Below are 16,333 nucleotides of genomic sequence, written 5' to 3'. Positions count from 1 at the left end.
TCTGTCAGGTGGGGACCCACCCAGGGTCCTTCCACCTCCCATCTCCGAGCACCTTCCCTCACCCCCCCTGCAGCTCTCACATAGGCAGATTTTTAATTTTTTTTCCCCCTTCCTACCAAGCATTTAATTAAATTACAGAGGAGCAGCCTCGCTGTCTGGCAGCAGCTGCAATGAGCCATCCCCTGCTGCAGCAGAGGTGGGAATGGGGAGAGGGGCTTGGACACCCCCAAACCCAGAGCTGCCACCCCCAAACCTGCCTGCAGGAAGCTGTGTGTGTCTGTTCCCCTCAGCTGCCACCAAAAATAATTGAGCAGCTTTAAAAAGCTGAGCTTGGGGGATGGGGTTGTTCCTTTTATCTAATTTTTCTTTTATCCTATTGTGTTTTCTAGCAAATTAAACTGCTTTTTTTTTCCCCTCCCTTTTTTTTTCTTTTTTCCCCCTTTTTCTTTTTTTTTTTTTCTTTTTTTTTTAGCCTCCTTATGTTCATTCACAGCACCTATAACAGACCAGGTTAAATATATAGAAATATATATATACATACACACACATCTCCAAGGCCACGTGGCTTTCTTTGGAAATGCCACTTCATAAAAACCTAAAAACTTTCTGCAGGGAAATGGATGAAATTTCATTACAGGCATGGAGCCTCCCCTCCCACTCTCTTTGAGAGGCAGCTGAAATTATTTCCTCACCGTGGAGCACTTCATATTTTCATTTCTTATGGGGACGTTGGGTTCAATTTGGTTGATAAATTAGACACGACCCAAAAAAACCCAACCAAAAAAACACACTAAAAACCCCCAACCCCATCCTGATAAACCCCAGCTAATTCCTCCTGGCATCCCAAAAATGGGCTTTTCCCTTTGGGAAATTCCAAGCAAAGAAATTTGCATTTCCCATTGGGGTGTGGGGAGGGGTCAAACAGGGAGGTGAAGCCCTGATGCCCTGGGGATGGGCTCCTCCTGCCTTATTCCCCATGGGAGGGGGGAATTCCTCCCACCCCCCCATCGTTAAACCCATCAGGCTCAGGGCACTTCGAGCTTTCCTCTGGATTAATTTAATGTTTTAATCAATTTGTCATTAATAATGCAGCACCTGGGGAGGGCGATGCAGGGGGTGGGGCTGGGACACAACCCCCCCACAGCACAAGCCATCATCTGGGTGGTTTGTGCCCCCAGAGTGTGTGTGGGGGGGTTGCACCCAGGGCCAAACCCCACCATGGTGTAAATCAGGAGGACCAGGGGTGCTCCTCTCCCTGTTATCCTTCAGGAAGCATTTGCAGCCTGGCTGGGGGGTTCCTGGCCCCCTCTCCCCCTCCCCCCCCCCCTAAAAGGCCACTTCACCAGGAGCCAAATCCTGTGCCCCCCACCTGTGGGAAGGAGCCAGACCCATGGGATGGGGTGGGGGGCACAGGGGGGGCAATGGGAGGTGTGTGTGTCCCCCAGAGCCAGATGTGGGGATGCTCCAACCCCCCCCATATACTGGGGAGGACACAGAACCCCACCCATTGCCCACCTCCCTTGCCAGGAGGATTTGGCCACAGGCTCAGCAGCACCCAGGGGTGCTCAGCTCCCCCCCCCACCCTATCATCCCCCCCTCACACACATCCCCAGGAGCCTCCCCAGCATCCCGGAGTGCTTCAGAAATCCCAATTTTTATTTTAGATTGGAAACAACCAACCAGGAGGAAAGAAAAAATAAAAGGAAAAAACCAACCAACCAACCAACCAAAAAAAACAAACAAACAAACAAAAAGCTTAAAAACAAAACAAAAACCAACAAAAAAACCAAAACCTCAACAAACCCAAAAACAAATCCCCCCCCCCCCCCCCCTCAGATGACTCCAAAGAATGAGAAACGGCCCCAAATCCAAACCTGGTGCCCAGGTGGGTGCTACATACAGGCTGGGGAGGCTCGGGGGGGTGCAGGGGGGTGACCTGGCCCCTGTGGGCTTGGGGGCCCCCCCAGCTTTTCCCAGGGGTGGGGGGGGTTTGGCTCAAAGTGCATCAAGCAGGAGGTCAGCGGCGTTTCCCCCTCCACTGGGGCGGGTGGGGAAACTGAGGCACGGTGCAGGGTTTTTGGGGAGGGGAGGGGTGTGGAAGGGGAGAGGAGGGGGTGGGGGTGTGTGTGGGGGGGTGTGAAATCCAGCCCTTGGCAGCCAAGTCCATGCAAAGGCCTCCAGCTCAGCCTGGAAACTGTCTCAGGTGTATTGCTCAGGGGGTTGGGTCGGGTTTGGATCATAACTATGGAGCTACAGACACAAGGACAGCCGGACCCAAACGGATCCCACACCGTGGGGACACCACACACACACACACACACACACACAGTAACCCCCCCAGCATGGGGAGGAGGCAGCACACGGGGCTCCATGCACATTACATGCACTTACTGTTTCGGGCAGGTTGATTTTTGGGGTGGGGGCGCCCGTGGGGGGAGGCAGGGGGGGTGTTTTTCCCCCAAATTCCCACCTCCTGCCACCCCATTACCCCGGGATGGGGACACGAGGTCCTGTGTGTGCGCGCCCCCCGCCTCAACCCTTCCTCGGGTTGGTCTCCATCGCAGGGGTCGGGCTGTGATTCCCCCGGGTTGTGTGTATGGAGAGAGAGTTTTTCTGTCCCTGGGGGTGTCCGGGGGGGTCGGGGGGTCCCCGTTACTTCATGCCACTGCGCAGGACCTGGTTGGCAGCGATGAGCATCACGCTGATGATGAAGGCGATGGCGAAGGCGCAGATCAGGCTCTTGCGCACGCAGGTCTGACGGATCTGCTGGCTGGAACAGGCTGGGGGCAGAGGGGGAGACAGCAGGGAATCAGAGGATGGCAGAGCTTGGGAAGGACCTTTGGAGGTAGAATCATAGAATCCTAGAATGGGCTGAGTTGGAAGGGAGCTCAGAGCTCATCAAGTCCAACCCTTGCTCCACTCCCCCCGTGGTTCCCAGCCCATGGCACTGAGTGCCACATCCAGGCTCTTTTGAAATATCTCCAGGGATGGAGAATCCACCCCTTCCCTGGGCAGCCCATTCCAATGCCTGAGCACCCTCTCTGCAAAGAATTCTTTCCTAATATCCAACCCAAACCTCCCCTGGCAGAGCTGAAGCTCTGCCAGGGGAGGTTTGGGTTGGATATTAGGAAAAAATTCTTTAGTCCATGCCCTCTTGTCCCACTGATATCTGCTCCTCCTGTGCTGCCTTTATTTCACTTTATCTCATGAGCTCACTCCATGCCTTGGTACTTAAAAGGACCATCTGCATCCCAGTGGCAGCTTCTGACAGCTGAACTCCAACTGGTTTAGAGGTCCAGGACCTCCTTACCCTGACCTGAGAGGCTCCATCTCACTGCCTGCCACATTTCCTGGCCATCAAACCCAAACCCAAACCCAGGAAGAAAATGAAGAAGAAAAAGAGATGAAGAAAGCTGGTGGGCAGGAGAGCCAGGACAGGCTGGCAGCTCCCCAGCCCAGCACTAAAGTGACACCTGAAGCCCAAAGACAATTTTGCAAACTGCTCCGAGCTCCTGCAAACCAAACAAAGAGGAGAAAACAGGGCAGAAAAAAACCCCTCCCAGACACCCACCAGAGCACGGTGCTGGAAGAAAGCTCAACCTCCCCCCCAAAAAAATCTTCATCAGCAACCCCCACCTGACACAGCTCCTCCCATGGGATGTGACCACATCACCTCCTGGGAGAGCTGCAGGCATCAGGGAATCCGAGAATGTCGGGGGTTGGGAGGGACCTCTGGAGCTCATCCCATCCAACCCCCTGCCCCAGCAGGATCCCCCAGGGCAGGGCACCCAGGAACACATCCAGGGGGGGTTGGAAAGGCTCCAGAGAAGGAGACTCCAGAACCTCTCTGGGCAGCCTGGGCCAGGGCTCCCTCACCCTCCCAGTCAGGAAGTTTCTCCTCAGGTTGAGCTGGAACTTCCCATGTTCTTCCTTCAGCCCAGTATCCCTTGGCCTGTTACTGGGCACCACTGGGAAGAGATTGGCCCCTTCCTCTTGCCCCCCACCCCTCAGACATTGAGGGACATTCCTGAGATCCCCTCTCAGCCTTCTTTTCTCCAGGGCTCTCAGTCTCACAGCAGAGGTGCTCAAGTCCCTTCATCACCCTCCCAGCTCTGGGAAACCAAGGAAGGGTTCAGAACATCCGCCCCCACCCCGCGACCCAGGACCATCCCCGTGGCGTCAGGGCTGGGGAATTTGGGAATGGCCTGGATGGAAGGCTCAGGACTCACTCTCCACATCGACGGGGCACTCCTCAGCAGTGCCCATGTGGCTCTCCTCCTCTGTCATGATGATGTTCTCGATGTCCTTCATGGAGAGGTGCTCACAGAAGGTCTCGTACAGCAGCCGCTTCAGCTCATCCACCGTCAGCTTCTGCAGGTCACACTGTGGGCAGGGGGGTGACCACCATGGCCAGGGGGCCCCCAGCACCCTTGGTAGGGCCTTTAGGGATGGGTCCCCCTCTGGCTTTGGTGGGGAAAGGGTTGGTGTCCGGCCAAGCCCCGGCTGAGTGGTGTTGCTGGCTCCCAAGAAGGGCACCCGCTGGGTGCTCCTGCCATCACCCACCCCTTACCCAGGCATGGACAGAAAAACCTCAGGCTGGGGTGGCCCTGACCCCAACCCTAGTCCTGCCCCTGACTCCAAACCAAAACTTTTCACCAACCCTAACCTGGAGCCTGAGCTCAACCCCCACCCTAAACCTGACCCTAACCCTGATCCTGAACTGAACTTTGACCCTAGGTGACCCCAACCCTTACATCAACCCTGCCCCTGCCCCTGACCTGGACCCTAAATCTAGCCCTGACTATCATCCTAATCCTAAACCCCACCCCCAGCTCCGACCCCAACCCTGCTCCTGACCTCGACCTTCACCCTGACCCTGATCTTCACCCTCACCCCAACTCCAGCCCTGACCCTAATCCTAACCCTGACCCTAACCTCAACCCCAACCCCCCACCCTAAACCTGACCCTCACCCCAAGCCACTCTGGTGCTCAGGGGGGGCCGGGGGGGTCCCTACCTTCCAGAAGACAGCATCGAAGTTGGTGCCATTGAACTTCTCTGGGACACTGGAGTTGGACAGCCTGGGTCCCAGTAACGTCACAAACTCCTCAAAGTCCACCTGCCCATCACCTGGGGGACACAGAGCTGGTTGTCACCCCCTGTTCCCGGGCCTGGGGGATGTGTGTGACACCCCCCCTCCTCCCCTCCCCCCCCAGGAAGGGTCCCCATGGAGATGTGTGTTGGTTGGGGACACTCTGCCCGGGCTTGTTGCTGCCCAGAGGTACCCCCGAGGGGACCTGCTCCAAGCCTTGGTGTTTTTTGGGGTGCCCTCACTCCTGAACCAGGCAGTGCTGGGGACACTCTGCTCTGGGGCAGCCTGGGGGGACCCTGATCCTGGGCACAGCACTTGGGGGGCTCAGAGAGTCCCCCCACTCCACCCAGGAGTCACCCACAATGGCCCAGAGCACCACCTGGACCTTGGACTTCACCATCCAGGGACCCCCAAGCAGGTTGGGAACCCCCAGTACCAACCAGGACCACATGGTTGGTCAGGAACCCCCAAAACCATCTGGGGACCCTAACACCATCTGGGCACCTCCAGCCAAGTTAGGGGTCCCCACGAGTGACCATGAGTGGATGGGGTCCCCAGTGCCAGCTGTGGGACCCCCAAACCCCTAGGGAACCCCCAATGCCTCAGTGCTGCTTAGGGACACCCAAAGCCAACCAGGGACCCCAACATTGGGTGGGGATCTCCAACAAAGCCTGGGGACCCCAACATCAGCTGGGGTCCTCGGTGCCACTTGAGTGCCAACTGGAGACCCCCAGTGTTAGCTGGGGACCTCCAATGCCATCTGGAGACCCTCAAGCCCATCCAGGGCCCCATGCACCACCTGGAACCCCAATTCCAGCTGGGCCCCCGATGCCTGTTGGGGACCCCCTGTGGTGGCCATGGCCCTGGGGAGCTGGGAAGGGCTGGGGAGCTGCAGGGGGGGTCATATCCTCAGGCTGCAGAGGGTGCTGGTGTCGGGGTTGTCTCCACCCATGGGTAATGAAGAGAGTGGGGGGGGTGGGAAACCCCTGGAAAGGGTTGGGAAGGGGGGGGAGAAGCCAATAAATTAATGAGCTTTAAGATCCTGGTGAATGTTGGGGTGACAAGGACAGGATGGGGGGTGGCAGCAGGGCCTGGAGACTGGTGAGCACTGGGTGCTGAGGACATGACCAGGGGGCAGGTTCTGGAGTTGGGGGCAGGACCTGACCCCAACCACCCTATCCTGAGATGTCTGCTGACCTTCATGGCCTGGAGTGTTAAATCCTCCCAAAGGGTGATGGAGGTGATGGTGGTGGAGATGATGATGGAGATGGAGACAATGGAGATGATGGAGATGATGATGGAGATGATGATGGTGATGATGATGGTGATGATGATGGTGATGATGATGGTGATGATGATGGTGATGATGATGGTGATGATGATGGAGATGATGATGGAGATGATGATGGTGATGATGATGGTGATGATGATGATGGAGATGATGATGATGATGGAGATGATGTAGAGATGGAGACAATGGAGAAGATGATGATGAAGATGATGATGGAGATGATGATGGAGATGATGATGGAGATGATGATGGAGATGATGATGAAGATGATGATGGAGATGATGGAGATGGAGACAATGGAGAAGATGATGATGGAGATGATGATGGAGATGATGATGGAGATGATGATGATGATGATGGAGATGATGACAGAGAGGATGATGATGGATGAGGCACCAGCCAGCAGGGTGGAAAGGGGGCAAAGAGGGTGCTTCCCCAAAGCAGGGCGGGGGCATTGGGGGGTGCGGGGGGGTCCCCTGGTTGTCCCTGTCCCCATCCCAAGGTCCTACCATCCATGTCAAGGCGTTGGATGATGACCTCCAGCTCCACCTCGTTGGGCATGTAGCCCAGGGAGCGCATGGCTGTCCCCAGCTCCTGCTTGGAGATGAACCCGTTGCCATCCCGGTCAAACACCTTGAAGGCTTCACGGATCTCTGAGGGGACAAGGAGGGGTCAGTCCAGTCACAAGGAGGGGTCAGTCCAGTCACAAGGAGGGGTCAGTCCAGTCACCTGCCCGCAGCCACGGCCCCCCCACTGGGACCTTAATCAGCCACCGACCCTGTCCTTAGGGGAAACTGAGGCACAGCAGGAAAGGCACCGTCAAGCCTCCCACAGGCAAAAAAAAAAAAAAACCCCAAGAGCACCCTGCCTCAAAAACGTCCTCTGGTGGGGTGCTGGGGCTTGGGGAAGACCCTCAGGGTGCTGTGGGACCCATCTGGGAGAGCCTCTGGTTTCCTGCACCCAACATGGGGAGAAAGTGGGAGGATTTGGGGCTTCTGCTTCAAAAGGAACTCTGGGGAGGGTGGGATGGGGGTGCAGGGAGAGGCTGTGGTGAGCTCGGAGGGGAAACTGTGGCACGGGGGGCTCTCACCCACCCAAAAAACCCATCGGCTTCATCCCACCTCCTGCTGTGCTCACAGCTCTGCTCCTTTTGGGGGAGAAGAGGGCTGAGAATGTCGGGTTTAGGGAAAAACCAGCCTGGGCTCGGGGACCTCCCTGCCTGGATGGTGGCCCCTGGGTGACACTTTCCGAGGGGCTTTGGGGGAGCTTCCACTGATGGGGAAAGCTTCCCCGTGACCATTGCCCCTGCCTGGGAGGGTGGGTGTGCTTCTGGCTCCCCCCAGCACCCCAAATTCCCCCTTTGCGGGGGGGGGTCAGCCCAGACTGCTCCTTGACACCCAGCTCAGGGGGGGACACACAAGCAAGGACACAGTGGTCAAGCTGGGGTCCCCCAACCAGATCCCCCTAAATCTCCCCAGCCAAGCCCCAGAGCCCCAAAGGGAGGATGGGGGGGGGGGGGGCACAAACACCAAAAAAATTTAGAGGGAGGGTGAGAGCAGAGCCCCCACCCCCCAGCAGGGCACCCAGCAGGGTCACCTTGGGGCTGGAACCACTGATCCCACAGAGTGGGGATGCAGTGGGGGGCTGGGGGGGGACCCAAAGGCTCCCCCAGGGCCCCTGGGTGCTGCAGCAGGCCCAGGTGGGGTGCCACAAGGCAGTGAGTGCACACACAGGAACACGGATGCACAGGGATGCACACGCACATGTAGCAGCGAGCCTGGGCGTGCACACACCCTGCAGTGATGCTGTGCTCGTGCACTGGTGCTGTGTTTCTGAACGTAAGCACACAGACACCTTGCAGTGGTGCACATGCACACACACAGAACCTCTGCTTGTGTGTGCACAGGCACCTCACACTGACACACACACACACAGAGAACCTCCTTGCAGTAGTGTTGCACCCGTGCATGCACGCACAGGAACAGCTTGCAGTGAGGTGGTTGTGCATGCACACACCCCAGCACCTTGCCCCCAGGCTGTTCCCGTGCATGCACACACAGTAGCTCCTTGCAGTGATGCTGTGCTTGTGCACACACACACAGAGCGTGCAGAGATGCTGGATCTGCGTGTGCACACACGCACACACACACACAGAGCCACCTTGCAGTGATGCTGGATCCGTGCATGCACACACACACAGACACCTTGCAGTGAGGCAGTTGTGCGTGCACATACACAGGCACCTCACACTGATGCCGTTTCTGTGAGCACACAAACACCTTGCAGTGGTGCTGTGGTTGCGTGTACACAAACACCTTGCAGTGGTGCTGTATTTATGCATGCACACACACAGAGCCACCTTGCAGTGATGCTGTGCTTGTGCATACACACAACACCTGGCACTGATGCTGGATTTGTGTGCACACACACAGACACCTTGCAGTGAGGTAGTTGTGTGTGCACAGACACACACACACACACACACACACCACAACAGCCCCGATGCAGTGTTGCTGGACTGGAGCATGCACACACACTGACCCTGTGCAGCACTGCACTTGTGCACACACACACACACACACACACACACACACACACACACACACACACCTTGCACCAGTGATATTCTGATGCCTGCACACACATGGACACAGCCAGGCTGTAGCAGCACTGTGTGTGTGCACGCGTGTGTGAGCACACTATGCAGCGATGTGCTTGTGCATGCACACACCCCAACACCTTGCACTGATGCTGTTTCTGTGCACACACACACACCGCAGCACCTTGCAGTGACACCATCTCTGCTTGTGCAAACACCTTGCAGCCACGTTGGACTTGTGCGTGCACCCACACCTCAGCACTTTGCACCCACACCAGTGTTGCACATGGGCACTTGCACAACCAGGCTGCCTGCATGGTGTTGCTGTGCACCCACAGGCAAACAAATGCACACACAGACACACACACACAGACACACACACAGACAGACACACGCACACACAGACACACACAGACACAGACACACGGACAGACACACGGACAGACACACACACACAGACACACACACACAGACACACGGACACAGACACACGGACACAGACACACACAGACACAGACACACACAGACACAGACACACACAGACACAGACACACACAGACACAGACACACACAGACACACACACACACACAGACACACGGACAGACAAACACACAGACACACACACAGACAGACACACACAGACACACACAGACACACACACAGACAAACACACAGACAAACACACACAGACACACACACACACAGACACACACAGACACACAGACACACACAGACACACACACACACAGACACACACACACACACACACACACACACACACACACACACACACAGACACCCCCACCCCGCTCTCTGCAGCAGCACCAGCACATCCTGTTCTGGATCCCCAGCCAGGCCAGCCCCGTGCACGCTCAGGCTGCAGTGGTGCTGCTCGTGTGTGCCACATGGACACCCTGCAGCCAGGGACAGGGCAGGGAAAGCTTCATACACAGGCAGGGGGTGCGGTGGGGCTGTAGGAAGGGGGTGTGAGTGCACGTTCACACCCCTGTACACGCAGCCCCTGCAGCAGGGCTGTACTCAGTGCACGCTCACACACCTGCAGTGCTGTGCACATGCACTTGCACACCCATCCCACCCTTCCCGGTGTTCCCAGGCGGGCCCTGAAGCCCCCTCACCCCTCCACAGCCTTGGGGCTCTGTGCCTCAGTTTCCCCATAGGGCATCTCCAGGGGTTCCCATCCCCTCCTGAAAGCACAGCGTGGGATCGCCCCGTGCCTCAGTTTCCCCGGTGGTGCTGGGAGTAGCCACGGGTGCGGGGGGCGGCAGGTGCTGCCCCTTTTCCACCGCCCCCTCCCCTGACCCTCTCCGGGACACCCACCCCCAGCAGCGCCTGTCCCGCCGCCCCGCCAAACTTTTGGGGTGAAAAAAGCCATTCTGAGACTGGCTCCGCTCATCGCAGGGGTGGGCAGAGCCCCGGAGGGTGCTGCTCCCGGTCAGGAGCCGATGGCACCGGAGGAGGTGGAAGGGGGGGGTCTGCAGTGGCCCCGGTGGGGTGTCCCGGCTGACAGCCCCCCCCGCCAGCCACTGTCATATTATGACAGCGGGGGGGGGGGTGGCCCCGACACCCCGAGGGTGTCCAGCCCCGAGCCCCCCTCTCGCTGCCTGCCGTCTCATAGTGTCACAACGGGGGCCGGGACCCCCACCCGATCCCCCAACCCCCCCTCCCACCCCCCTCCCGCTGCCCGGATCTCCCACGCGTTCCTTCCTCCTCCTCCTTCGCTCCATCCATCCGCATCCCGCTCGCCTTGGCAGAGGCAGAGGGGGGGTTCTCACCCCAGCCCCTTCTCTCCCAACCCCCGGGATGGCCCCCTCGACCCTCCCCCCCCCCCCCCCCATCCCACTCACCCTCCAGTTCATCCTCGGGGATCTCCACCGGGTGCTGCTCGGAGAGGATGTTGGGGACGGTGTAGATCCCCCGGTACATCAAAGCCGCCGTCACCGGGTGGAAAGGCATCTTCGGGGCTCCGCAAAAAAGCCAAAGTTTAAACCCAAATCTCCTCGGAGGGGTAGGAAAGGGGGGATGTGGGGATGCCCCAGCCGGTTACTGGGGTAGGCTAACAAAAAAATAAAAAGAAAACACACCAAGTTCCCTGTGCCCGCCGCCCCCCGCCCGGCACCCACCGGCCAGGGAAGGGGGGGGGGGGGTTGGAGGAGGGCCAGGGCGGGCGCTCCCCGGGGCCGGCGGTGGGACGGGGCTGGCGGCGGAGCCCCTCACCGGGGAGTCAGGGCGCTGGGGGGGTCCGGGCCGGAGGAGGTTGGGGGGGACCCTCTTCCCCCTGGCACATGCCCTCCCGAAGTGGTAACGGGAGCCGACAGCATCCAGGCACCGGTTAAATCCCGGCTGCGGCGGCGGCGACAGCAGCGAAGGGGAGGGCGGGCACGGGACCGTCCATGCTGCTCCGGGGCCCCCCCGGGCTGCTCACAGCCCCTGGGGGGCCGCTGCCCCTGGGCCTCCCTCCCCGGTGGGGCCCGGCATGGCGGGGCCGAGGCCGAGGGCGGCCTCTTCTTCTTCTTCTTCTTCCTCTTCCTCTTCTTCCTCACCACCAAGTGTCCCGGGCAGAGCCGGGGTTCAGCCCCCCCCCTGCCGCTGGCTCAGCCCCCGGCGCCGCGCACACGCTCCCCCCACCCCTCCCCCGGCAGCCGGAGCATCCTCGGCCGCGGCCCCGGGGAAGCGGCGGCGGAATCCGGGGAGCAGCGGCGGGGCCGGGCGGGTTTTGAATGGTCCCGCCTGGAAAATGGGGCTGGGGGCGGGGGAGGAGGGGGAAGGAGGGAGGCGGGGGATGTGGTGCCTTCCCCCCTCCCCCTTTTCTTTCGCACCCCTGGGGGGCGGGGAGTTGCGGCAAAGGGGCTGCCACAGCCAGCCGGGGGTCCCGGGCAGGATCCTGACCCGGTGGTTCCGGGGGGCCCTCAGGGGAACCGGGACGGAGTGGGGGGGACGAGGGAGCCGGGGGTGGAGAACGGCAGCCCCGGTGCCGATGTCGGCGATGGTGGGGCCTTGTGGCAGCTTGGGACGGGGCAGTTGTCACCCCAGGATCCCCTCACATGTCACCCCAGGGCTGCTGTCACCCTGAGGTCCCTGCACATGGCACCCCGTGCCCGGGCAGTTGTCACCCTGGAGTCCCCAACCTTGGCGGGCCAGGCTGCTGTCACTCCAAAATCCCTGCCTGCAGCATCCCGGGCTGGGGCAGCTCCCACTCCCAGGTCCCCAGGGTGCGGGGGGTGGCAGGGCCACCGGGGCAATATCTGGGTGTTGCGGAGGAGAGAAGTGGGGACAGAGGGCTTCACTCCGGGCGTTTTTTGTCTCCCCGCCCCCCCCCCTACCCCGGTGACATTTTTCACCTTATTTCTCCCTGATTAGTCACAGCTGGGCTTACGCGCCGCGGTGGCTCCCCACTGTGCCATATCCCCGCCACATCCCTGTCCCCACGGCATCCTTCTGCACCCTGCTACCCGGGGAGGGGACATTTGGGACATCATTGCACCCAAGTGCCACCACCTGCCTTGTCCTCCTGGGTAGGGATGGTCCCGGCAGACCCCGGGGTCACAGTGTCCCCTCTGCCTTGGTGGCATCTCCCTGGGCACAGCAGGAGGGGGAGGCTGCCGTGGTAGGAGAGGAGGGGTTGGGGACAAAGAAGGGAATCTGTCCCCAGAGCCGTGAGGGGATGGGAAAGGGCAGGGGCTGGGGGGGAACCTCACAGGTGTTTCCCTCACCCCCAAAGACGATCGAGAGTAGTGGGGAAACTGAGGCACAGACATCTCCAGAGTGCTTCTCATGTTGGGACTGTCACAAGAACCCTTTTAATTTGGGGATGGGGTTCCTGAATCTTCAACCCCTTCATTACAATCCCCCCCCTCCTCCCACCCCCGCCTCCAAGATCCCAGGGCCCCCCGGCTCAGCCCTGAGAGCAGCGCTGCCGGGTGGGCGGGGGCTCCCACGGGAACCCTTCCCCCCCAGGTCCCCTCGTCCTCCCCCAGACACCTCCAGCAGCTCTTCCCGTGCAGCCAGGGGTGGATTTGAACCACCTGGGGTCCCCTTTAAGCCATTTTTTAGCTGGGGAAAAAAAAAAAAAATTAAAAAAAATTAAAATTTCCTTCTCCGGCAGCAGCAAAGCCCCCGCGGCCACGCTGGGGGGGTCAGGGGTGAGAAATCCCAGGGCAGGATCCGTCCCCCCGGGATGTCACAGCTTATGGGGGCGCTTTTTCCAGCTCCTCTTAAACTTCATCCTCCATCTGGGCTCGGGATGGTGTTGGGGCACCAGGAGCAGCACCCCATGGGGTGTCTCTGGTGTCTAATCCTGTGGTTGAGCTCAGCACCGAGGGAGGGGAAATGCTGATATTAAGAAGGGGTTCTGGGGGAGAAAGAAGCCCCCCAAAAGGCAAAGAAATCTAATTGAAAATCTCCTTTTTTTTTTTTTTTTCTTAGCAGATCAGTTTGCTCCTCAGTGTTAACCAAGTTGCCCACCCCATTAATTCTCCCTTTGCCCACCAGAGGCCCCAGGCTGGAAACTCATTAATTTCTCACCACCCAAAATCCCAGCAGGAATAATTTTGCACATTTCTGGGCTTTTCCCCACAATTTCCTCTGGGAGATCTCTGGAACATCCTTCCCTGTGGATGGAGGTGGCAGCCAACACATCCTGGCTCCTGCTGCTTCATCCCTGGGGATGGAGGGCGTGAGCATGTAGAGGCACAGGGGGAAAAAATGAGAATAAAACAACAGCTTAATTACATTTGAAGTCTTGTTTGGTTTTTTGCTCATTAGGGATCAGCAGCAGAGCAGCCTTGGAGTTTCCCTTGAGTCTGGTGGGAGCCCCCCACCATGCTCAGCTCTACCATCCTCTTTCTCATGAAGGAGGATGAAGAGGGGATGAAGGCCCCTCCTGCGCTCCAACCTGTGCCATCACCTCTCCTCGTCTGCCCCGTGGCCCCTTTGCTTCTGTTCCCAAAGTTGTTTTGGGGTCAGAAGCCCTGAATTAGTTTCCTCAGCTCTCAGCCCATCACCCCATACAGAGATGATGGGGTGGAGCCAGCAGTGTCCCTAAACCCCTGGATTTCAGCTTAAAAATCCCAGGCACAGCCAGGTGATTCACGTGTTCCCCACTTGGTCAGAATGTTGCAAAGGTTGCTTTTTTCCCCCTAATTATTTTTTTTTCCTATTAAAGATTCTAATCCCAAATTCCTTATTTTATCAGTGGTTCCTCTTCCCAATTTGCCCTTTATTCCTTAGGGACTCAGGCCAGCAGGTCCCTGTCACCTCTCCCCTCATCTCTTCATCCCTCCATGGGTGGCACCTAATTAGCTGATCCCACTAAAAAGGTGGGAGAATCACCATCCAGGGCTGGCATTTGGCACCTTGGCTCTTGAGAGCTCTTGCTCCCATGTTCACTTCCTGCTGTTGATGTCTTTATTTCTCTCAGGAAGATTAGGAGGAGGAATTCCAAGGGATAAAGGCACAGGGATGGGTTGCTTGATCCCTAATTTCCTCTTCTTCTGGTTTATGACCAAGTCACCCTGGCAGTGCTGGTGTCCTCCTCACTCCCTGCTGTCCCCCTGCCCAGCTCCTCTGCTGGATTTGCTCCCTGCTCAGATTGTATCCCGACAGCTCCATTTTTCCAGAGGTTTGCAAGGCTGGTGTCTGCCACGTCCCTCAGTTGAAATTCCCTGCTGTCCTTGTGACGAGGTTTGTCCCCTGGCAGGAATGGGAAGGGGGGTGGATGAGGATGGGGTCGAATGGGATGAGGTGGGAATGAGGTTGGAGATGGGATGGGATAGGGATGGTGATGGAATGTGGATGAGGATGGGATGGGAGTCCCTCACAGGGGTGGGAATGGGAAGGGATGGAGATAGAATGAGACAGGATGGGGTTGGAGATGGAATGGGAACCCCTCAGAAGTCTGGGGAAGCTCACAGAGATGGGATCCTCCAGGACAACCCCATGGATAACTCCCCTCAGGACACCACAGTGTCCTTTGGGATATAATGTCACCCATGCCAGCTGCAGGGAGAGGACATGAATGGTTTGGGGTGGCCCTTGTGACAATTTAAAGTCACCTGCTGGCACGGGCACCTTGGAGGTGGCAAAGGCATCGATCTCCTGGGGCCACGCTGCCAGCTGGGGGTTTCGTGAGCTGCTTCTTGATGGAAGGAGAGGGATGGTAAAAGATGGAGGTGGATGAAGAGGGATGGAAAAGGATAGAAGGGGGGTGGAGTGGGATGGAGAAGGATAGAGGAGGATGGAGGATGGGGAGGGGTGGAGAGAGATGGAGAAGGAGGGGAGAGATAGAGAGGGATGGGGATGGATGGAGAGGGTGGAGAAGGATGGAAAAGGATGGAGAGGGATGAAGAGGGGTGGAGAGGGAGAGGGATGGAGAGGGATGGAGAAGGATGGAAAAGGATGGAGAGGGATGAAGAGGGATAGAGAGGGATGGAGAAGGATGGAGAGGGGTGGAGAAGGATGGAAAAGGATGGAGAGGGATGAAGAGGGGTGGAGAGGGACAGAGAGGGATGGAGAGGGATGGAGAGGGGTGGAGAAGGATGGAGAGGGATGGAGAGGGGTGGAGAGGGATGGAGAGGGATGGAGAGGGATGGAGAAGGATGGAGAGGGGTGGAGAAGGAAGGGGAAGGATGGAGAGGGAGAGAGGATGGAGAGGGGTGGGGAGGTGTGGCTGCTGCAGCTCCCCCTGCCCACTCCTGGATGAGATAACCGGGGTCAGGTTTCCGGAGCTGCTGCCCACCCCGGGATGTGCTGGGATGGATTTTGGAGCAAATTACCCACGGCTGGGGGAAAGGCCAGGCAAAGCTCCGGGCAGCTGGTGGGGAGGGAGGATGGGAAAGGCTTTGAGAGCCCAAATTAATTTGGGTTCCCAAATATAGCTCCGAGGTGGGAGGGGCCAAAGCCCAGGTCCGAGGTGGGGGGTTTTTTTGTTTGTTTTCGGTTTTTTTGCTTGGTTTGGTTTGGTTTTGGGTTGTTGTGTTTTGTCCTGGTTGGTTGGGTTTTGTTTCTTTCTTTTTGCCTTTTTTTTTTTTTTTTTTTTTTTTTTTTTCTGTGTGTGTGTGTTTGGGTTCTTTTGGAGAGTATTTAATGGTTGGAAAGTGAAATACTGTGGTAGGGACATCTGAGCAACCGGCGTGAGCCCTTCCCCAAGCCGAAGCTAACTCTGGCACTGAAGTGCCAGGAGAATCGTTGCCGAAATGAATCACTGCCGAAACGCTGCTTTGGGTGAGCAAAAAAAAAAAAAAAAACCCTCTCGATTTCCTGCCCAAGAATCCGTGGCTGGAGGAAGGTGTTGGGAGAGGGACTGGAGAAGCGCCGTCTGATGGGGTTTTCTCCT

At 58.0% G+C, this 16,333-nt stretch overlaps 1 protein-coding gene across 1 annotated transcript; it reads right to left on the bottom strand.

The window, feature by feature from the left end:
- Positions 1-2,339: 2,339 nt before the first annotated feature.
- CABP7 (calcium binding protein 7) lies at positions 2,340-11,562 on the bottom strand. The gene is made up of 5 exons (XM_071763116.1): positions 10,848-11,562; positions 6,892-7,035; positions 5,017-5,129; positions 4,230-4,383; positions 2,340-2,780 (listed from the first exon to the last, which is right to left on the bottom strand). The coding sequence occupies exons 1-5, from the start codon at positions 10,954-10,956 to the stop codon at positions 2,653-2,655; spliced, it is 648 nt and encodes a 215-aa protein (XP_071619217.1). The 5' UTR covers positions 10,957-11,562; the 3' UTR covers positions 2,340-2,652.
- Positions 11,563-16,333: the final 4,771 nt, after the last annotated feature.

The sequence above is a fragment of the Heliangelus exortis genome, chromosome 19 (assembly GCF_036169615.1).
Source record: "Heliangelus exortis chromosome 19, bHelExo1.hap1, whole genome shotgun sequence".
Lineage (NCBI taxonomy): Eukaryota > Metazoa > Chordata > Aves > Apodiformes > Trochilidae > Heliangelus > Heliangelus exortis.
This window is presented reverse-complemented; position numbering and strand designations above follow the sequence as displayed.